This window comes from Aquarana catesbeiana, linkage group LG05 (assembly GCF_042186555.1).
Source record: "Aquarana catesbeiana isolate 2022-GZ linkage group LG05, ASM4218655v1, whole genome shotgun sequence".
Taxonomy (NCBI): Eukaryota; Metazoa; Chordata; class Amphibia; order Anura; family Ranidae; genus Aquarana; species Aquarana catesbeiana.
The window spans coordinates 49,807,350-49,832,218 of NC_133328.1; the positions used below are offsets into that span (position 1 = coordinate 49,807,350).

General features: G+C 42.5%; 1 protein-coding gene across 5 annotated transcripts in view; it reads right to left on the bottom strand.

Annotated features, from left to right (window-relative positions):
• ST8SIA6 (ST8 alpha-N-acetyl-neuraminide alpha-2,8-sialyltransferase 6) overlaps positions 1–24,869 on the bottom strand; it is a 222,968-nt gene that overhangs the window by 30,850 nt on the left and 167,249 nt on the right. For all 5 annotated transcript variants that reach the window (XM_073629720.1, XM_073629721.1, XM_073629722.1 and 2 more), the window contains 2 exons: positions 15,084–15,170; positions 12,959–13,103 (listed from right to left, as the gene is read on the bottom strand). In XM_073629720.1, the coding sequence (XP_073485821.1) occupies positions 12,959–13,103; positions 15,084–15,170 (232 nt within the window). The remainder of the gene's footprint in view (positions 1–12,958; positions 13,104–15,083; positions 15,171–24,869) is intronic.

Consider the following 24,869-nt stretch of genomic DNA (forward strand, 5'->3'; position numbering starts at 1 on the left):
GGTAGATAAAGATAAATAGGCTATAGTTTTATGGCATTTTGATTATTAAATTTTTTTATTAGTAATGGCGGCGATCTGCGATTTTTTTCATGACTGCGACATTATGGCGGACACATCGGACACTTTTGACACTATTTTGGGTCCATTGTCATTTATACAGCGATCAGTGCTATAAAAATGCACTGATTACTGTGTAAATGACACAGGCAGGGAAGGGGTTAAACACTAGGGGGCGATCAAGGGGTTAAGTGTGTCCTAGGGAGTGATTCTAACTGTGGGGGGGATGGGCTTCCACTCACATGGCAGCGATCACTACTCCCGATGACAGGGAGCAGTGATCTGTCATGACACAAGGCAGAATTCATACAATGTAGGACTTCTGGTCCGGTGTTCCGTCAGATTAGGTAACCCGTCAGATGTTGTAATGGAAGTGACGTTACGTCACGGCCATCTTGGTACACCCTGCACTCCGCCAGAGTAAACCTGCAGTCAGAAGGCTGTAGCAGACATCTTTTTACACCCACACAAGTCTTGCATTTCACACTTATTTTTATTAGTAAACTGAATTCATATAGTGAAATACAGTGTTTAGAAATCTTTAGTCTTTAGAAGACTGTTTTGATGTTGAATTTTAAAAGCTGTGGTGTTCTGTCACATTAGCAAACCTGTGAGATCAGTAGGTTTGCCGCTGCTTTTAAAATTTAACATCAAAACAGTGTCACGGATTTCTAAATACTGTATTTCACTATATAAGCTCAGTTTATACGTAAAAATAAGTGTGAAATGCAAGGCTAAAAAGATGTCCACTGGCCGCCTTCAGACTGCATGCTTACTGTGGCCAAGTGCAGGGTTACGTGTACCAAGATGGCTGTCGCGGAACGTCACTTCTGTTACAAAATCTGATGGGTCGCCGAATCTGACGGAACACCTGCACTGTATGGGATGATGTCAGAGAATGATTACCATGAAAACTGTCTCATTTAGAGGAGGAAGCCTGTTGGAGCAATAAATACGATAAGTACATAACCTTATCCATCATCTCCTAGGCAATACGAGCTATAAACCCCTACCACTGGGGGGAGGGTGTTGGGGGGACACACTACAAGGGTAAGTCCCCTTTCACACTTATACGACTTGTCCCACGATTTTGTACTGCAAAATCGTATGACAAGTCATTCTCCATGATTTTCAATGACTACCATTCATATTGGCACGACTTTAAGTCGTGCCGACTTCAAAGTAGTCCCTGCACTACTTTGGTCCAACTTCCATGCGAGTTGATGTCCATAGACCTCAATGTTAAACCCTGAAGTAGCATGCAAGTCGTACCTGAATAATATAGACACGATTTCAGTACGACTTTGTAAGCACAAGCTGAGAATGGTTAATGCCAAAGTTGTGGCAAAATCGTACAAAGTAGTACTGCTCCCAAATCGCGGCAAAATCACTGTAAAATCGCGCGGCTTTGAAGTCGCACAAGTGTGAAAGGGGCCTAAATCTTTTTTTTCAGCTTTAGGCCCCTTTCACACTTGTGTGACTTCAAAGTCGCAGGATTTTACTGCGATTTCGTGGCTGCAATTTTGCCGCGATTTGGAAGCAGTACTACTTTGTACGACTTTGCCACAACTTTGGCATTAACCATTCTCAGCTTGTGCTTACAAAGTCATACTGAAATCGTGTCTATATTATTCAGGTACGATTTGCATGCTACTTGAGGGTTTAACATTGAGGTCTATGGACATCAACTCGCATGGAAGTTGGACCAAAGTAGTGCAGGGACCACTTTGAAGTCGGCACGACTTAAAGTCGTGCCAATATGAATGGTAGTCATTGAAAATCATGGAGAATGACTTGTCATACGATTTTGCAGTACAAAATCGTGGGACAAGTCGTATAAGTGTGAAAGGGGCCTAAAGTGTTTGTTTTTTTTCCTACTGTGTACCCATTGACAAGATTCACCCTCACTTCCTGTCCTGGTATCAATGTTGTTACTGGGACAGGAAGTGGGGGGGTGACAGTATTCGGGATTTAATAAGGCAGCTACTCTACTGTACGCCTGAAGTGATTTTAAAGCTTGACGGAAAAAGTCTGCAGGCACTTCCACAATATCGATAAGAAAATGTTATTAATTTTGCCATTGTATGCTGAGTTTTATTATCAGACTTTCATTAGTAAAATGAAAGTGCCTGCAGTGAGGAGCTATAAGACGCACACCGGAGGATTCGGAAATGACTCTTCTGCAGTTGGACTTCTGCCAGCTGATATAATTGTGTGTTGTTATTAGCTGCGACATGAGCCGTGTAAAGCCTTTTCTTTCCCAGGTGATGTGAGGAAAAGAATTCTGACAAGTGTTTACAGCCTTATAGGGATACCTGTCATCCCTACATTCCGGGGCTGTATTTACCAAACAGGCAGCCTAGGCATGTGCCTGGGGCCACCATAAACCATCGAAAATGATTCTGTACACGTTCTTTCTTTTTGGCTTTTTTACTTCTGGTTTAGCATACTTATTAAGAATGGTGCCGTTTATTTATATATTTTATTCCTTTATATATATCACCAAACATATTTTACTCCTTTATATATATCACCAACAAGCTTGTAGGTGGGGTGCAGCATGATGCAGCGGCATTAACACACACAGTCCAAATGCTATATAAAATACTTATATTGAAGTAATGCAGTGACAGCTCACAATAAATCCTGTGGGAAGATTGCCCAGCCGGGAACACTCATGGTTCTAACAGCGTGTAGAGAGCAGATTTCAGTTGCTCTGACAGCGCCTGTTAGGAGGAGCAGAATGCGGCCTGGGTGTCTTGTGAGCATGTCCAAAGAAGTTATGAGCCCTATGCTTTCCCTCCTCAATAGGAACCTTTCCCTGCTGCTAGTTCTTTCCCTACCAGGTCGGATACCTGTCCCTACTCTACCCCTACTCTACCCTCTCCCAAAAAAGCAGCCAAGCCTGGGAGCCAGGGTCTTAAATAGCGAGAGTCACATGGGGCGGCAGCATCCAACCAGATAGCTTCCCCAGTGACCCAGGAAGCGATAGAGCAGGGGTAGGCAACCTCGGCCCTCCAGCTGCGGTGAAAAGTCCCATGAGACATTGCAAGACCCTGACAATCACAGGCATGACTCCTAGAGGCAAAGACATGATGGGATTTGTAGTTTCACCACAGCTGGTGTGCCGAAGTTGCCTACCCTTGCCATAGAGGAACCATGTTCCCCTTGGCCTCCTCTCTAAATGTACTGTCACTATGGATGAGCACCACCTACAGTAGAGAAAGTAGATTAACCCTGCCTACAAGCTCCCCAAGCTGCCTTGTTCCAGTCCTTCTATTGCTCCATGATACTGTCTTGTTTTCACCTGCCCTCTGGTTTGCACCACCACTTCTCTCCTGCACCACTTCATTTAGGTTACTTGTTGGCAGTCATTAGTCTTCATAAGTATGTTGTATTACTGTGTAAACTATTCCTTTCAGCGCATATCATGAAATAGGGTACATGTAGGGTGGTGATTGTATTTTACTTTTTATTCATCATTTCATTTGTTTTTCACAATTTATTTTTCAGGATATATTTGTCTCCTTTTTTTATATTCCACATGAGATTAGTGGTGGTTTTATGCAGTATTTTGGTTTTATGGCTTTATACACTATTTATTTAATATGTATTATATATATTTGACCGGTGTTATACCAATTTAGGGCTCAATGTGAGTTTGATTTTTTCAGCTAGATATAAAACTACTGCATATAAATAATAAGTGACATAAATTAAAAAAGTAACAAGGGTGCTTTATTGGTGTAGTGCCCACCACCTTTAGGTGGGTGCTACAAGGTTAAAAGACAGGTTAAATTACCAGTGCCTTACTGTTTGTCCAGGTCAGGAGGTTTGATTTGGGTTAAGGTGGAGTTGTAGGTTAGAGGGGGGTGGGACCACCTGTTCATCATCACCCTGGAAAACCCTTCCTTGCTTCTCCAGAGTAATGTTCTGGAAAGGAGGCAGGTCAGGGCTTGAAGGACAGGCAGTGTGTATGGTCCTGGTCCAATGGTTAATTTGTTTGGGCAGGGGCAGGTTCATATATATACACTGGGGGTCACATATTCCCGGGAGTGGATTTGGTGTGGTAGGAGTGGAAAGGCAGCAAGATGTGACATTAAGGATCAGGGCTGGAAGGCCGGGGTTTCAGAGACCCAGAGCTGGAAAGCCACGGAGCTTTGCCGGAAGGCATGGAGGTTCAGAGACTCCATAGCTGGAAGGTTTCATCAACCAAGAATCAAGAAGTGGCCGCAAACTGACCTGAGTAGACCGGGGGTTCCTGGACTTCCTTGAGCTGGCGAGGGAAGAAGTGATCGGAGGTGAGAAGGCAGGTAAGGCCTGAGACACCCAGCATTTCAGTAGTACCACATGCTTTTCAGAGGGGCATGAGCTGGTTCATTAAGGGAAGATTCTAACTACTCGTGCAGCTTAGACAAGAGGCAACTTATATCTGTTTGCATCATTCAAGTAACACAACTGTCGAATCAGGAATAAAAGTTATTGTTTGAACTGTTCAACAGTGTCTGTGATTACTACAGCGGGGTGGAAGAAGCGGGGGTTAAACCACCATGTACTGTAATGAACTAACTAGCAGCTCCTACGGGGGGTAGTGCGCTAGATTGGTAAACTACAAAATACCATATAAAATCCCCAAAACACCATTAAAGTAAGAAAACCCCTCACATATACTACCTCCTGCACATAAAAACAATTAAAACCAAACCCACCAAACATGATTCCGGTCCAAGTGTATATAAAAAATAGGACAAAGGTCCTCAAGAATTCGTCAACAAGGAACAGCCGGTTTTACAAAAGTACAAATTTCAACCAAATGCAAAAATACACCTCCACCATATGATCAGGTAAAATTTGACAACGTTTTCAAAAAGGACACAGATAGCTACAATAGACACTCATCCATCCACATACATGCTGTTGTGTAGGAAATGTAAATAACAAGCCTGCTTATTGGAATGTAATCACAGACTGTAATCAAGGCGATTGTCTATCATCCCCCCTGCCTACCCTGGTGTTCAGATATGTACTCATCTTAGTGGGGTTGGGAGTAGTGATTATGTCACATTTGAACAGCCCAGGTAAATGGAAATAAACTCAGGCTAGACAAATTACCATCACCAAGATAGTAGAACAAATCTGATAATAAGAGCAATAGAAAATGTAATAGAGAAATAACGGCAGGCAAAAGTTGATCACAAGTACTCCCAACCTCACTGAGATGAGTCCATATCTGAAGGGGGGAGGGAATAATAGTCACCTTGTAATGCTATAGCTAGGTTAGCAACAGTTTGCTGCACTCTGACTCAGCTATTATTATTTTATTCATGTGATTAAAGTCTGTAGAGGGGGATGTACATGGTGCTTTAAGTATGGGTGACAACCAATACGAAAGATATAGTTACAGAGGATATAAAAAGACACCCACCCCTAGCCCCTCGTCGTTCTGAAGAAGCTCACCTGACGAGTGAAACGTGTCAACATGACGTCATCACGTTTGTGATGCTTGGACACGGACTGCTTCCCATAGTTACTCTGCCTTTACTTGGGAGTCATTTGCAGAAGTAGAGTTAAATGGCACTTTCGGAGGCCACAACGAGGTTTACATAGTGTGCAGGGTGCGGGATCATTCCCCCCCCGTGAAGACTGCTGGACAGTCCGGTGCCGGTCAGTGAAGTCTGGGTGAATCGGGGAGTTGTGAGAGACACCCTGGAACTAATTTTTTCCCCATTGGGGATGTGTATTTATCACATTGTCTGTGTTACATCACCTAACTGGCCCAGCTGCACATGAGCCATGCCCACTGCAGGACTGTGTTTAATGTGGCTGCTAAGCACGGTGCTTCTAGTGCAGGGATTAGGATTTTTCCCTACTACCTTTGCCACACACGGCATTACCACACAACTTTACCCAGTATACCAACTCAAATCCCAGGGGCTCATCCTTGTCCCAGGACATCACTTTACTACACATTCCATACCAGCATAGTATGGGTAACGGCAAGTGAACTATGAACATCCTGGGAGCATGTGAGGCATGTTTCATACATGCACATTGCACACCAATTTTATTACTGATTGGTACAATCTGACCCATGGAACATCACATTGATCCCTATATTGGGCAACTTTGCCCTCTGAGTCTGTAATTACATTTCATACAGCAGGCTTATTTGTTAACAGCATGTATGTGGATGGATGAGAGTCCTTGGTATCTACCTGTGTCCGTTTTGACAATGTTGTCAAATTTTACTTGATCATATGGTGGAGGTGTATTTTTGCATTTGGTTTACATTGTGATTTTTTTTATTAAAGCAATTTGTACTTTTGTAAAACCGGCTGCTCCTTGTTGGCGAATTCTTGAGGACCTTTTCTCCTATTTTTTATATATGCTGTCAACAATCGGGACACACTCTCTATCCATCTATGGATTTACTTGAGTGATGGTTTATCTATTTTTGATCCAAGGTGGAGACATTAATTGGCCCCTTGGATCCACTTATTAGAGGTGTAGCCTAGTTACCATTTTCATTGTTTGTTCAATCCGGTCCAAGCGTGCCAAAAGGCCCTAGCTGAAAAAGGGAACTCACACTGAGCCCTAAACTGGTATGACACAGGTCCAATGTACAGTATATAGCATATACTAAATAAATAGTGCAAATATCTTCCAAATCAAAGGATTATTTTATACTTATACTTATACTAGTTATTTTATACTAGTATGTGCCACCATCCCAAATATTATTATTACTATACAGGATTTATATAATGCCAACAGTTTGCGCAGCTCTTTACAACATGAGGGCAGATAGAGGCTAAATACAAAAAAATACAAGTGGCTGAGACTTTAAAAGCACACTAGAAATTGTGTACAAACTAGCAATGATCTAAAATCACATACAATCTTTATTTAACATACATTAAAAAAAAGTGATCCAAGTGCAATTCATGTAGTCCTTGACAAATTATTTCTACAGCATTATACCACTGCATTAACTACACAAAATGAAAAATTATAGTAATGTCTTGCTTTCATATAATATGGTTCACATAGGAGCAATCCAATGTGTTTCAAGTAATTCTCTTCTTTAGGGTTGCCTGTGGTATATTATGTATATAAAGACCAAAGATCAGGCATGTGGAATAAAATCTGTAGGTTGATGCCTCCACTTAGTCCAACTATCCAACTAAGAACAATTAGACCAACTAGCTGAGAAAGAGTCACAAGGGTTGCAGATGGCACCTAAGCCTTGTACACACGATCGTATTTTCCGCAGACAAAACCTCAGACTTTTGTCCGAAGGGCGTTGGGCAGGAACTTGTCTTGCATACAAAATGGCAAGGAATTGTCGGCCAACAAACACGAATGTAGTGACATACTAGATGTACTATGAGCCGATAAAGATGAAGTTGAATTGCCATGCGCCACCCTTTGGGCTCCTTTTGCTATTTTTGTGTTAGTAGAAGTTTGGTGAGTGTTGATTCGCGTTTTTCATTTTGCGCTTGTCATCTTGCGCTTTTCAGTTTGTTTCTGAATGGCCGTTGGTCAACCAGCCATGTTGCGGAATCGGAGAAGATAACATATTATTATTGGCCTTGGAGTTATTGCTTTGACCTAAGTCCAGTCCAGGAACAGGAGGAGGAGGATTTCTTGGACCAAAAAATGGATGCTTTATTAATCGTGACAAATTATGTCATATGCCTTTGCTGCGGGAGCTCCAGGAGAATAATCCGGATGATTTTCGGAATTATCTCCGGATGACGGACCCCTGCTTTCACCAACTCTTGGCATTGTTAACCCCCTATATTAAGAAGCAGGACACATGCATGAGGCTTTTATTTTATGTTTTGGTTGAATAATGATTTGATTTGGTATATTTTCTATATTTTTGGATGCATAGAATGCACTTTTTGGTTACGTTCTAATGGCAGATAGCATGTCTAATTTTATTCTTCTTTTTTTAATGCACAATAAAAAAATTGTGTAGAATAATACTTGACTATGTGTTTTATTGCAAATGACAGTTTGGGAGTAGGCAGTTACATTTTAAAAAATACATATGTAAAAATTAACAAGGGACACCAGCATAGTTGTATCTTTGATTTTAAAAACTACAAGATAATGGTGTTGTGGTAACTTGCACAAAAAAAAAAAAAAAACAATATTATTTTTGATATCACTAGAAAAAAATAATACGTTTGGCAGAACTCCATCAGTATCAACAGCAAAGCAGCTTCATTATTATCCCATTAAAGAAGAAGAGAATTGTGTGCTGCATTTTGAGATTTCAAATTTGCCGCATCAGGTATGTGAATTCTCCATTACGAACACTAGTTTTACAAGACCGACCGCTTCCAGCTCGTCCTTGCTTCTGAGCATGCGTGTTTGTACTTTGGACTTTTGTCCGACGGACTTGTGTACACACGCTTGGAAAATCCGACAACAGACATTTGTCTGCGGAAAATTTATAAACCTGCCATCCAACATTTGTCCACGGAAAGTTGGCCAACAATTGTCTGATGGAGCGTACAAGCAGTCGAATTTTCCGCCAACAGCCTGTCATCACACAATTCCCGTCGGAAAATCCGATCGTGTGTACGAGGCTTTAACTGTAGGTTTCTTCTAAAACTGTCCAAGCACAGAAGTGGTCTCATAATGCCCACACAAGCATCAGAGAGCATACAAATAATTTTTTAAGGACTACATGAATTGTACTTGCATCAGCCATGACTATTTCTTAATGTTTGTTAAAAAAGATTGTTTGCGATTTTAGATTGTTGCTAGTTTGAACACAATTTTAAATGTGTGTTTAGTCCCAGTCACTTGTATTTTTTGCAGGGTTTTTTTTCAGGGGGAACTTGGTGGAACTCAGTTCCACCACCTCTGGCTCAGACCCTTGGGGGAGCCTGCTCACCACAATCACTTATAAACACAGAAGTCCGGTTTCTGTGTTTACAAGTGACAGCTCTGCACTCTGTGTGTAACCCCCCTGAACTCTGCACTCTGTATGTAATGCAATCCTGGTATTTAATGCCCCTTTAAGACCCTCCTACAGTTTGTGAAATATGACTGACCACACCCACTATTTGATGTGATTAGGATGGTGTGTATGGGTGGAGGGGTTTTGGAGGGTCTTGGTTGAGTTCAAGCACCTATTGTTTGAGGGAAAAAAAGCCCTGATTTTTTGTATTTAAATAAATAGTGCATAAATACATTGAATTGAAATACTGCATAAAACCACCGCTAATATCATGTGGAATAACAATAAATATATTGATGAATATATAATCCCGTTGCTAGAGTTCTGCTTTAACAAATCTGCAAATGGACTGTGGTGGGGAGATGGCTCTACTCTAACATAACGTTAGTAACATTTCTACAAATTGTACTTGCTTTGCTCAGCTGAGAGAACATTGCAGACCACACATATTGCAATATAACACACAGAAGGTCTCACATAAAAGAGCAAAGGACTAGTTCACAGGGAGATTTTCCATCAGGCTGAGGAGTACCTTGAACTACATTGGAAACAAACCATCAATCACAAGCAATGTTGGAATCCAGGAGCTTCTCATGCATTTATGACATATATGGCCTTTTGTAACACAAGATTGTGCAATTAACATCACGTCTCCCCTTTTTCTGGCCTTCGGATAAGGGTCTATTATGTATTTTAGGGGGGGGCCTCATGCCATTAAAAAAAAAAAAGAATGTTGGCTCTTTTGTTTACATTCTGCTGTCAGCTGGGACTCCTTACAGCGGAACTTTACCTATAACAGTTTGATAACAATTAATGCAAATGAGGTTTAATGTAGAAAAGTGTAAAATAATGCATTTGGGTGGTAAAAATATGAATGCAATCTATACACTGGGGGGAGAACCTCTGGGGGAATCTAGGATGGAAAGGGACCTGGGTGTCCTAGTAGATGATAGGCTCAGCAATGCCATGCAATGCCAAGCTGCTGTTAACAAAGCAAACAGAATATTGGCACGCATTAAAAAGGGATTAACTCCAGGGATAAAACGATAATTCTCCCGCTCTACAAGACTCTGGTCCGGCCGCACCTGGAGTAGGCTGTCCAGTTCTGGGCACCAGTCCTCAGGAAGAATGTACTGGAAATGGAGTGAATACAAAGACGGGCAACAAAGCTAGTAAAGGGTCTGGAGGATATTAGTTATGAGGAAAGGTTGTGAGCACTGAACTTATTCTCTCTGGAGAAGAGACGCTTGAGAGGGGATATTTTTTCAATTCAAAAATACCGTACAGGTGACCCCACAATAGGGAAAGGAGTTTAACAAGACATGTGGCCACTCATTAAAATGAGAAGAAAAGAGGTTTAACCTTAAACTACGTAGAGGGTTCTTTGCTGTAAGAGTGGCAAGGATGTGGAATTCCCTTCCACAGGCGGTGGTCTCAGCGGGGAGCATCGATAGTTTCAAAAAACTATTAGATAAGCACCTGAACGACCACAACCTACAGGGATATATAATGTAATACTGACATATGATCACACACATAGGTTGGACTTGATGGACTTGTGTCTTTTTTCAACCTCACCTACTATGTAACTATGTAATTCCCTACCTGCGCAAAGGTGTGTGGAAAATTATTAAAATCATATAGATAGGGGCTGCTCGTTGTGAGGTTAATACCTATGAAGTTAAAAATTGGTGGTGAACCGCACACCCTTAAGGTATGTTATACAATAAAGTGCAAAGTGCAATATGTGAACAACCACTGGGTGTCCCCAGTGAGTGATAGTGGCATTGATGCTATACAAACAATTTTAAAGTACAAATAATGAGCATAGAAATGACCACCCAATGTTCAGGTGGATGGCAAAATTTGTTCAATGTCAAAAGAATAAGTGTTTTAATTAAAGTCCAAAAATTCATCAAATGATTCCAATGGTGCAGTGATCTCGTGGATCCCAACAAACAAATGACTGTAAATCTTCCTCCACCAACACCGGTCACTAAGTCTACTCACCAAATATACATGACCCCCATTACAGAAGTCATATACTACATACGGGTGCAAGATATTCCCATGATCCATCACAGTACCCAGCAATGGAGCCTGCAATCGATCATCAAAGGAAAGGACACCCGCCGAATCTCTGGACAACAGAATCAAAAAATGAAAAAGGAACAATCTCCCATGGTGAAGAACGTTGGTGTTTTTTATTAAAATAAGTACTAAAAACACTTAAACAAGTGTACAAAATTAAAAAGAGCAAGTGGACAGGGGGACGCTGAGGAGCGCATGGGAGATTGTTCCTTGATCCTGTTGTCCGGAGATTCGTCGGGTGTCCTTTCCTTTGATGATCGATTGGAGGCTCCATTGCCGGGTACTGTGACGGATCATGGGAATATCTTGCACCCTTATGCTGTATATGACTTCTGTAATGGGAGTCATGTATATTTGGCAAAAATATTTGGTTACCCAGCATGCACCTCTCCATCGGTAATCCAGGAAGAGATTGTGATTGGGCTTCACATGCCCACAATCATCATGGCAACAGCCAGAAGAGGATTTACTGAGTTGTGAGTATAAAATAAATATATTATCAACATCCACTAGCAAACATATAATATCGTTCTTTATGTTAATAATGCATTATGCTCGGATACCTGAAAAAAATTAAATAAATGTGTCCGGAACTCCGTTTTAAAATGGTACATTTTCTCAGTTTAAACATTTGTTTTCTATTTTCTATTGCGCATAAAATATGAGTTTATGAGGTTTGTAAATCATCGCGTTCTGCTTTTATGTAGACTTTACATAGTGTCCCAAATTTTTTGAAATAGGGGTTGTAGTTTATCGGGCCCATTTTTTGAGGCTCTGTGATGTTCTTTGTGGGTGGAATTTTTGGTCCCCCTTGTCCCGCCTCAAGAGAATTGACAAGACAAGAACAGGGTCCATAGCCTTGCACTGGACATAAAGACGCTGATGGACAGTCAGGTCATGGGGGAGTGCCACCTGCTGGGGATGTGGAGGATCTGGTAAATAAAATGGTTTCTCCTTTCCCCTAGACCAGTGGTCTCCAAATTGCAGCCTTGGGGCCAGATGTGGCCCTTTGCTTCCCATTATTCAACCCTTGGGACACTATTCCTCCCACAGATACAAGGCACTATCCCTTCAACTAACACCAATGATGGGGCACTATTCCTTCCACTGACACCATAATGGGTCATTTTTCCTTCCACTGACACCAAAAATGAAGCTCTGTTTCTCCCACTGGCACCAATGATGGGGCACTGTTTCTCCCAATATTGCCAATGATGGGCAATTGTTTACTCCCATCATTGTGGGGGCATTTTCTACTCCGATTGTCCACAGTCTAGCCCCCTCAAAATCTGATGGACAGCAAACTGGCCCTTTGTTTAGAAAGACCTCTTCCCTAGACAAAATGAGCGATTACCCTCGCAGTGTGAACGCAATCCCACTGCAAGGGGTAATTTATAATTTTCCCAGAATTGGGCTTTAAAGTGTATCTATAACCAGGAAAAAGTTTACATTTTGCAACTTACCACTCCTTAGATGTGGTGACTGCATTGGCTTTCTAATTTTTCAGACTCTTTTCCCTTTTGTTTTTACCCACTGATCCTGCTACAAACCCAACTCCTGTCCTAGGGTTACGCACTTGTTGGAAGACTTTTTGGTCACCCTTGTCCCACCTCAAACCAGCTGAATGGTTATCCTGTCTCCATGTTATGGATCATGCAAGCGGCTTTTTGCTTTGAATGAATGGTACGTCTCCAAAATAGGTGTCATCTATGTGCCGTCTCTACCTAAAACCCTGGACAGCGTCTCAGCAGCCGACATTTAATTTACATTACCGCCGATAAGGTTCTAATTAATTTCCTGACACGAGTGCTAATCACACTCCGGAAGCCTTACCTTAGGCAGCATTTTGTAAATGTCCTCTGCAATTAAAATATTCTTTTTACTTTCCACCTCATACGTGATATTACTTCCCAGCGAGGTATTGTTCTGAGAGACGATGAAGTTATTAACTGCATTGCAGCACGAAGACAAGTAGAGTCTGAAAACAAAAAATCACAACATAAATCTCAATCTCTACAGTGCTTATATTCTGTAATAACAAAGAACTGCTAGAGTCACAAATGCAGAATCTATGCAGGGAACAGGCTTACAGAAGAATGGAAGGAGAGATTGATTTGTCTTTGGTGTACGGTGGGTGGCGGCGCTTGTCTATGGAAGTACATTTGGGGGTTTATTTATAAAGCTCGGAATCAGTGGGAGGCTTTTGTTTAAATTCCGGCATGGCACTGCCGATTGTTTATGGAAGTGAAGAGAAACGCCCGACACAAAAACAATCCTTCTTCTCCTGTGTGCCGCAGAATGGGAAGCATTAGGTCATTAATACAAGGGTACCGCTGTGATCCAAATATGATGTGACTGTTTTATGCTCCTGCTCTCCTGCGTCAAATCAAAGCCGTCATAAGAATTAGAAGTTAAAGCAGAATTATAGACAAATATGAAAGCCCCGGTTCTATACAGTTATGTATTAACTTCTTAGCGCCAGTGCCTCCCGGCCCTTTAAGAGGTTTATAACGCTGGGAGGAGGGGTCCAAAAACTCCCGCTCACAGAGAGCAATCGGGGGCTTTCAGTTAGGCGATGTCAACTGTGCTGGGAGAGCGCAGCGCACGCTCTAAGCACAGGTGTATACACAGCAATTCATGCAAATATGCGGCCTCTCTGCGCTAAAGACCAGGCACCAAGAGGTCACATATTTGCATATGGCCAGCGCCAAGGGGTTAAAAAAAAAAAAAAACTTTAGTGTTCCAATATGTGGATATAAAAGTTGGACAATTTCCAGAAACAGACAAATCACTCACAATCCCTGGTAATAGTTAAAAAATAAAGAAAGAGACAGAGCTCTCTCAAAAGATAGTGGGATTTTTGTATGGAGATAATGTGTCTGTTATTAAGGTGAGCATCGAAAACAACAATTGATTAAGAAAGTATAAATTTATTCAAGGGTAACAGGTTAAAAACAACACAGCCATAATACACATTGTAGACCGTAAATAGATACTTGATGTGTGAAATTAGATGCGTAGATATGCAGAGGTTGCCAACATGTTTCGCAAAATGCTTTGTCAGGGCACCGCATACATCTATAATTTCATCTAAGTTATCTAAGACATAAAACATGTCTTAGATAAGCCGGCCACGTCCTTAACAACCATGAGTCATCATCTGTGTGCTTCCCCACTGCCAGATGAATATAAAGAATGCGGGCAATTGCCTGACAATAGAAAAATGTTAAAAAACATAAAAATAGAAAAACTCTCTCCTCTCTCCGTCTGACATATGCAGCGGGAGGGGCCGAGATTCCCCCTGCTGACGTCAGTCTGAAGGGGAGGAGGAGGGGAGGGGGAGAGGAGGGGGAGAGGAGGAGAGAGCCGGCGCGTCACGTGACCGATGAAGAGCAGTTACAGATAAGGTATATATACGGCTTTTTTTTCTACAACACACACAAGCAGTTGGATATATCATTAGAAGACAGAGCAGATTATATAAAGTAAGACATGTTATTAAAGCAGCACTGGGGGCGGTGGGGGGCTGACAGACAGGGAAGGGAGGGGGAGGAGGACACAAGAGCAGAGAGGAGAGACAGCAGGCTGCAGATGATGGAGACATGCAAACTGACCACAGTGTCAGGGCTCAGCAGCCATGATACACCATGATTAGTTTACATAGGGGAGGGGAGAAACTGGCAGTATTAGCCAGGTTTTTTAGGTGTTACAGGGGTCCAAATGACACAGCAAAAGCACTGTGTCATATAACATGCCTTAAAGGAGCAGGATCCATTTTTTTTTGTTGGGTTAACATACACTTTATTAGACCTTACAAGCAGCAGGAGCAGGGGGATGGGGGTTGGAGGGTGCTTTGGCAATGCTATATGCAGCAGCCCGTTTTAAACAGGGCCCTTACTAGCAGCCTTCTACACCTGTCCTTACTGAGATCTACATAGATCTCAAACCTGCATGTTACCTGAATCGGCTGTATTCTTGGGGTTTCTTCTTCCATGTACAGTTCTGTACGTCATTAACAGCCTGGATGTAATAATCTTCTGAATACCTGCAAAGCATGGAGACCGAAATGGCATCATCAACCACGTTTAACAATAAGTATATTACCACATTACATTATTTGTCTGTCTATCTATGTGTTTTGCGTTTGAGGATTGATATCTATCTGTTTAGTAGATTGTCTATCTGTTTAGTAGTTGGTCTTAGGTTACTTTTGAGTGTTTGAATGGACAATGAACTTTTGTTATATTACAGTTGACAGATGTCTTACCGTATTTATCGGCATATAACACGTGGCGGCGTATAACACACACCCCAATTTAAGAGGGAGGTTTCAGGAAAAAAACTTTACACAGCCCCCCTGCATAATACATGGACCCCCTGCATAATACACAGACCCCCTATACAACACAACAACACACGGCCCCCTGTACAACACACAGTCCCCTTTCATTATAAAGACCCCCCTGCACTCCCAGCGCTGGGACAGGGACAGCGCTGCGAACATACTCTATAGTTGAGAAAACTTCACACTGTCAGCCTGTCAGCCCCTTCTCATACACCGCTCCTCCTGTGTCACTCATTGTAAATCAAAGCTTCTAAATACCTCCATTAACACCGCTCTCTCTCGTGGACCTGGTCATGTGACTGCTCTCCTCTCTTTCATTGACAGTCATGTGACCGCTCTCCTCCTCCAATCAAAAGCTACACATGAGGAGGAGGAGAGCAGCCACAATGAGCGGCATTAATTAATTCTGGGGCTTAGATTTACATGAGTTACACAGGAGGAGCGGTATATGACAAAGGGCTGGCATTGCAGAAAGTTTAGAGTTTACTTGCAGCGCTGTTCCACAACCAGGAGAGGTGGGGCGGCCAGCCTGACACCCTCCCAATAGGTGGCACCCGGGGCGGACCGCCCGATCCCCGCCCCCTGCTGGTAAAACAACAGATATCAGCGTATAACACGCTTGCACAGTTTACCCTCTATTTTCAGGGTAAAATAGTGCGTGTTTTACGACCGATAAATACGGTAAATGTCTTTGTAACAGGTCTGTAACCTGGGCAAATAGCTTGGCCTTTCTGACATATATAACCTATGGTATGATACAAAAGTACCATCTAGAGGGCGACTTGGAGATTGCTCCCATTAAGCTCAGTTTTTCTAAAGGTGGGGATGGTACAGTTGGAGCAGTCTGTTGTTCTGTAACTACGGTAAACAAGTTTGTAACCATAGTCGACAAAAGCTTGAAAACCTGAAGGGTCATCAGGCATAAGCTGACAAGGAGGACTCCATAATGCCTTAACACCAAGGAAGAAGGTCTGTACTAGTCAGAAGAAGCTATACCTGAAGATGCTTTTGCTTGATCTCCAGCAACTGCTTGGGTCCTCATTGTCCACAGAGATCATGAACACACAGTAACCGGAGTTAAGTAACTTTTAAGCGTATTTCTACTGTTTACAGACCATAGACTGCTTATTTGCTAGGCATCTTGCTTGTTTTATCTGTCAGCCTTGTATTGTATTCCTAATATTGTAAAAGTTTTGTATGTACAGCATTTCTGTATAGTAAAAACACATTTATACACTGCAGAGGTCTGACCTCCCTTGCTTATACCGCAAAGTAACCTTACTAGATAGATGCAAGCAAAACTATCTATCTACCTATCTATCTATCTATCTATCTATCTATCTATCTATCTATCTATCTATCTATCTATCTATCTATCTATCTATCTATCTATCTATCTATCTGGGCAGTACAAAGAAGGAGGTTACCTACTCCACCACACCTGGAAATGCAGGGTATTGTGGCTGCGAAGATGGAAGAAGCCATGGCTGACATAAAAGCACACAGGTTGGACTTGATGGACTTGTGTCTTTTTTCAACCTCACCGACTATGTAACTGTGTAACTATGTAAGCAACGAGGGATTGTTGGTAAGATGGGTATTGAAGGGGCCGAGGATGCCCTTTTCGAAGACATTGCCTATTTGCCCTGGATGGGTTAGGTGACACTGGGACCCAAAACTAAATTGACAGGTTGCGCTCAAGGCTCAACCGGGTCCTCTTATGTAGCAACTGACTGGAGTGCAGACAAGGACAAGGACATCCCCCCTCTAGACAGTTAATGTAAAAGGGAAAAGTCCTGGAAGTCGCACATCTCTGTAAAATCCCATAAGAAGGTATACAGTATGGCAGCCTTAGCCCAGGCTCCAACCAGGCCACACTTCCAACGCATTTCACTCCACCCATGGAGCTTAGACCCCCCTATGCATGGGATCCTTCTCTCTATTACTAAGTTCTGTGGGTGGAGTGAATGTATTCGGGGTGTGGCCTGGTTGGAGCCCAGGCTGAGGCTGTCATACACCTTCTTACAGGGGTTTGCAGAGATGTGCGACTTCCAGGGCTTTTCCCTTTTCCATTAGGTGTCACTGTGGTTGATTTATTAAAGGCAAACAGACTGTGCACATTGTAGGTGTAGTTGCACTCTTCAAGGGCATTTGCTCCAGAGCGTAAGCTCTTGTGGCTTCCATCATCCAATCATGTTCAAGCAAAAATGCTTCTTTTTTAAAAATTTCCTTGCACATGATTGGGTATTCTTTGCAAAGGGAAGCTTTACCTCGTTTACTAAGCTCTGGAGCAAAGGCCCTTGAAGAGTGCAACTACACCTGCAATGCGCAGTTTAATTGCCTTTAGTAAGTCAACCCCACTGTCTGTTTAAGTTGTGTTTGTGTATATTTCACCAATTGCTCAGCATCATTAACAACCAGCAGGAAAATTCCATTTGCATCAATATGTTAGACGTGTCATTATGTAAAAAATCACTTTTCTTTGCAGCCTATTCCATGCCATAGCCTGGAAGGGAATATGGGAAATACATAGGATGATGGATTACACATTACAATATGAATGTCACTAATGAACCCAGCTAATTAATTTGTCATGGAGCTCAGTTAATCAATAATAATAAATATCAGCAGTCAAGTAAAAGGTTTATTACAAGATTAAAAGTAAAGTAGTGCCTGACGGCTATTCCTGTGTGTGTCAGAATTAGATCAGAGACCCAGTGTCATTTTTCTAGTGTTATTTTAGAACTTTTATCATTGATAAACACAGCAGTGAAGTTAAAGCTCATTTATTCATGTCAATTTAGTTTTAAAAAAAGTTTTCTTTTTTTTTTCTTTTTTGTAACTTAACTCTAACGCCCGCGCGTACACACGGTCAGAATTTACGAACTTCCGAAATGTTCGATGTGAGCTTGTGTAGACTCCATGGTACATTTGTTGTTGGAAATTCCGACCGTGTGTACGCGCGGGCGTTAGAGTTAAGTTACAAAAAAGAAAGAAAAAAAAAGGAAAACTTTTTTTTTTAAAACTGAATTTCCGACAACAAAAATTTGAGAACTGGTTCTCAAATTTTCCGACAACAAAATCCGTCGGAAATTCTGATCGTGTGTACACAATTCCAACGCACAAAATTCCAGGCATGCTCGGAATCAAGCAGAAGAGCCGCACTGGCTATTGAACTTTATTTTTCTTGGCTCGTCGTACGTGTTGTACGTCACCGCGTTCTTGACGTTTGGAATTTCCGACAACATTTGTGTGGCTGTGTGTATGCAAGACAAGTTTGAGCCAACATCCGTCGGAAATAAATCCAGGATTTTAGTTGTCGGAATGTCAGATCGTGTGTACGCAGCATAATGCTATCACCATAGACTGACCAGTCATCCGAGGTCTATTGGATCCAAATGCCATCCCTGCACCTTGTTGAAGATGCTTGACTTGCTGCTTCCCCAGCCTGAGCTGCCTAGGTTTGACAGCTCTAAACCAGGAAGCGTTTAGAGTTGAGTGCTTCTGGGTTCATACAACTCAGGGGAGATCCATCCTGACACCTGTCATGGGCACCCAAGAGGCCAGGGGCAAAGGGGGGGAAGTTCAGAAATCAGGGGGCTATACATCCTGGAAGGATGAATCCCTCTGCTGGGCTAGTATATACTCCAGCTGTCAGAACACTGGAAAAGAGGCTGTATCTGATTGCATTGTCAAAACCCTTGTGAAGAAATAGATATATTTTCATAATTCAACTTGGATGTTTAAGACTGTATAGGTCCCAGAAACAAAGGATCACTTTTCACCCATCAGACACACACACACTTCATCCACCCACAGTACACTCGCAATTTGGAACTTCATTCATAGAGACACCTATCCATCCAGAGAGACATTCATCATCACGCCTCATCATCTGACACTTCAAGGACGCCAAGACGCAGCTCCACCCTGATGAGACACCATTTTGGGGAAAGGCGGCTATTTTAATGGACTCTGGTAAAGACCATTGTAAGCCAGCAGCCATTTTGAAAGGGTTATTGTAACCTATTGATCTTTTCATGATCCATTCCTTATTTTGATATACCTATTATTGATTTCTTGTGATACTTAGATTGTTCTTCCCCCCAATTTAATAACCATTTCAATTTTTCTTTAATTTTATTTTTGTTTTTCCAATTTTTAGAATTTCTTGTTTGGCGCTATCGTAGCATACCATTTTTTTTTTACGTGGTTTAACACTTAATCCTTCTGCAGGGGAATAACTGTTGGGCTTCGTAAAACGCAGACTATTGTCTGATAGTTAGCTATCAATATACATGGTTGTTTTGTCCACGGGGAAAAATGTATCCTTTCGTTTTATTCATATACGTAGCAATATACCTTAGCGAGTGTTGCATACGATGTTGTTATTTTATGTAAGATTGTTGTCTATGTCCATCCACAAATCTAACTATTTATTGTGAATACATGTCTAGTGAATAAATATTAATTTAATTTCATATTTATGCCCTGTACACACGGTCCGATTTTCAGATGGAAAAAGTGCGATCGGATTGTGTTGTCGGAAATTCCGATCGTGTGTGGGCTCCATCGGACTTTTTCCGTCTGAATTTCCGACACACAAAGTTTGAGAGCAGGATATAAAATTTTCCGACAACAAAATCCGATTGTTTAAATTCCGATCGTGTGTACACAAATCCGACGCACAAAGTGTCACGCATGCTCAGCATAAATTAAGAGACGAAAGCTATTGGCTACTGCCCCGTTTATAGTCCCGACGTACGTGTTTTACGTCACCGCGTTCAGAACGATCGGATTATCTGACAACTTTGTGCGACCGTGTGTATGCAAGACAAGTTTGGCCCAAAATCCGTTGGAAAAAATCTGATGGATTTTGTTGTCGAAATGTCCGATCAATGTCCAATCGTGTGTACAGGGCATAAGTCTGTATTCATATCGATCGATTTGTGTTTTTCAACGTTTTCAAGTTTGGTCGAAAAATTACTCAATATAATTAATCGTTCAGGCAATACCTGACGCAATCACATAACAGAATGCAGCCACTGTTCAGCCAACAGTTTCTCACCTGGCTCCTTCGACTGGAAAATGTTGGGCGGGAGGGAGCCATCAGGGCCACCCACATAGCAAACTTTGTATAGTTCAACAGGAAATGGCCAACATTTTCACCATGTATGGCCATACATATTCAGATTTATGATATTTAGCCCAATGAAATCACTTGATTCCCCACTTGATTGGCTGGATCAACAGTGTGGATGGCCGAATTTCCTCTGCCGGTTATTCAGGCTATGCAGTCACTAGTCGGGTGACATTTCTGCACCCGTATTTTTCTATTTTTAAATCTAAGTTTGTTAAAGCGGAACTAAAGGGAGGATAGTCGCCTTCCCAAAGCTCCCTAGCCAGTGCTGACATCTTCTCCTGTATGCTATTTCCATTGGCTATCCCAGGAGCTAGTCATTCTGGCACACAGGATCAGCTCGGCTGCTGTAAACTGAGCCACGCATGTGCAGCTCAGTTTACAGTCCGGGGATCGCTGTGAGCAGGTAGGTACAGGTATGTCTTATTGCAGAAGACACATTGCATATTTCTTTTGCAATAAAATGCCACTTTCTCTCAGTGTATCATAGTGGAACTTCAGTTCTGTTTAAGGCAGGCTGGGCCACCCACTGGTGGAATTTTAGCTGACTCTTGTATATGGCCAGCTTAAATTAAGTCTAAAAAGTACAAGGTTTTTACCCTAACCTTGCATCAAGGTAAAAAACCTTCTGCAAGCAGCTCCCCCCCCCCCAGTTCCCACTTATACCTTAGCCTGATCTCCATCCCGCAATGTGCACGGAAGCAGAAGCTCTCTTGGCTCTCTCTCTCTTTATTGGACTTAGAGGCAGCAGCAGGAGCCATTGGTTCCTGCTGCAGTCAATTGCAGGCAGTGAGGAGGGAGTGGGGGCAGGGCTGAGCTGTGCTGTGTGTGTCAGTGGCTTGGAGCCACCCTGCTTGAGTGCCCTGATAGCAAACAGCTTGCTATGGGGGTACTCAGCAGGGGGGAGGAGCCAGGAGCATCGGCGGGGGACACGAAAAGAGGAGGATAAGTGCTGCTCTGTGCAGATCCATTCCACAGAGCAGGTATGACGTTTTTTTTTTTTTTTTTTTTTTACGTTTTTACCCTCAAATTCACTTTAAATCATGTGAACAAACTCTCGGCTAAAATAGCGGCCATGAGTTTGCGTGCTGAAATAGTTAAGATGTTTGCAAATAACCACATCCTGCCTGGCCTATAGCAAAATGATGGCCGGGCAGTGGCTTCCCCATTCTAAATGGACGTCAGAACATGCCGCTCGTGCGCTCCCCCCAGGGGCACGCATCCCAGTACAGAGCTTATGATGTAGGCTTTTTACCATATGATCAACTGTGTCCAATCACAGCTGATCACAGTGTAACTAGGAAGTGCCAGTTATCGGCATTGCTCTACTCACGCTGAAATTGCATGAGTAGAGGAGAGCCGATAAGTGGCTTTCCTGACAGAGGGATCTGCACTGATAATCAGTGCAATGGTTATCAGTGCAGCCCCATCAGTGATGCCCACCAGTGCTGCCTGTCAGTGCCTCCTCATCAGTGCTGCCTATCAGTGCCCATCAGTACCGCCCATCAGTGCCATCCATCAATGCCACCCAGCAGTGCCCATCAGTGCTGCCTATCAGTGCCCATCATTGACACCTATCAGTGCCCATAAAGGCTGCCCATCAGTTCTGCCTATCAGTGCCCATCAATGTCGCCTATCAGTGCTGCATATCAGTGCCGCCTATAAGTGCTACATATTAGTGCCTCCTCATCAGTACCGCCTCATCAGTGAAGGAGAAAAATTACTTATTTACAAAATTTTATAACAGAAACAAAAAAAAAAATTCATTTTTTCTCATAATTTTTATTCTTTTTGCATTTGTTTAGCAAAAAATAAAAAACTCAGTGGTGATTAAATACCACCAAAAGAAAGCTCTATTTGTCTAAGCCCTCATTCACACGAGGCGGACTCTGCTTCCACGGAGCCTGCCTCGGTCCGCCGGCTCAGTGGGAGATCTCTCCGTTGATCTCTGCTGAGCCGGTGGATGACAGATCCCTCTCTGCTCACTAAGCGGGGAGGGGCTTGTCAGGTGCCGCTGCTGCCTATGGAGGGATCGGATGAAAACGGACAGCATGTCCGTTTTCATCAGATCTCACCTGATCCAATCCGCCAGCGACGGATCCGGACGTAGGGCCATCCGTCTGCTTTTTGCGGATCGGACCGGGTTGGATGTCAGCGGACATGTCTCCGCTGACATCCGTCGCTCCATAGACTAACATGGAGCGCCTGTTCAGGTCCGCCGTCAAAACTGACAGGCGGACCTGAATGGTCCGACAGTTGAATGGTCCGACAGTGTGAAAGGGGCCTAAAAAACAAATGATAAAAATGTTGTAATTTTGTAACTTTTGGGTACAGCATTGCATGACAGTGCAATTATCATTCAAAGTGTTTCAGCGCTGAATGCTAAAAATGTGCCTGGGCAAGAAGGGGTGAAAGTATTGAAGTGGTTAAAGGGTTATTGTCTATACAAGTTTATGAAAAAATAAAAACGTATTTCTAATGGACTAGTAGGTGGACTGATGCTTGCTTGGATGAAAAACAGAAGCCAATCTCCTGTAGTCCTTTCAAGGCCTAATTTTCCATTATGACTGGTGTGTGCCTTTAAAGCCATTCCCTTTTAGAATCAATACATCCGCAGTATTAATCTAGGATGAGCGGATGACATTTCATGTGTTATAGATATCACTTAAGTGGATTGGAATCTGTCTGTATCATTTACTGCGCAAGTTGGTTTCTAGGCAATATGGATCCCTAGTGTGCTACAAGTGGCTCATATTTTTAGTAGCGGCATATGTATTAATCATAACATAATCACAATTGCTTATAGATCAGGCCGGAGACAAGCAGGCGCTAATATGAAGTGTTTGGGGATGGCAGAGGAAAAAATAGTCTTTAGCATCAGAAAAGGCCCCGAGGGTCTTCTAGGATGCGTAAAAAGAAAAAAAAAAAAAAAAAAGAAAAAACTAGACCCCAATTATGGCATTTTATAGAGGAAACAAGGCCTGTTAAATGTTCCTGGAAAGAGCTAGGTAGGGCTATTGTGCCAGGGGTTATATAATAAAGTGATTACACCGAATCTTCCTGTCCTGCTCACACATCTGTTTTTTTAGTAATTACATTTAACTAATCAGGACTTAGAAAGGGCTAAATATTCCTTTTGGCTGTTGACAGAACACAGTAAAACATTTCTGTTTTATGTCGCAGTTGTAAAGAAAATCAAACATGAGATAATTATTAAAGTATATACAAACCTTAAGGGCTTGTTTAGACTAGAGGACGAGGAGAGGGGGGGGGGGGGGGGGGGGGGCAGTAAAATAGGCAGTTTAGCCATGTTTTTACTACACCCTCTTTAAGCTGCAAAGGTGGCCAGATGGTGGTAGCAAGAAAAAATACTGTATACCTCCTGTTGAGTTTGGTGGGCAGCACCGTTTGGCGTTCAGGTAACGCCGCAGCTGTCCTACAACTGTGTGTAATGCAGTGGTGGAGTATTTACAGGCTTAAAGCAGGGAATACATGGAACATCATCCAATTCAGCTGGAACCGTCCAACTTTCGGTCCGTGTGTACTGTTGTCTGCTCAACAGAAGCCAGTCTAATAACTGGTTTTTGTTGAATGATCATGCTAGAAAACCAGCAGTCGATCAGCGCTTTGCAGCCAATGGCTGTAAGCACTGATCTGTGTATTCTGGCTGTGGGGAGTCGCCCCTGTCAGAATACAATAGCACGGCAGCGGAGATCCTTGCATCATGCATTGTTTGTGTGGATATGGAGATCTGTCAGTTTTTCCTTCATTCAATCTTCATTCAACAGTTGAACAAATAAAAAAATTAAACGTCTATATCCTGCTTAAAGCGGGTGTAAAGTCCCCATAAAAATGTTAAAAGCTGGTCCCCCTGCAGATTTAAGTCATAATGTACTAGTATGGACCGCATACATTATGACAGACTTACCTGCAAACAGAGCCTTTCGGGCTTCGCTGTCACGACTCCTCCGGCGCTTCCAACTTCACCTGCTCTTCCTTCTGGGTTTCGTAAGCTTGGTCACCTGAATGGCCCTACCTCAGCAGCAGCATGCAGCAGCCCACGGAGTGGGCCATAAATGTAGTCTAAGCTGCGCATGCACGAGCTCGGATCACATTACCACGGAAAGGGGGAGATTCATGACAGAAGAGACCTCTAGGGTCTCTTTTGTTATATAAACCCTGCCTGTCAGCAGATTTTTACATTTTGACTTTACTTCCACTTTAAAGGATAAGTTCACCTTTTAAAAAAAAATAATACA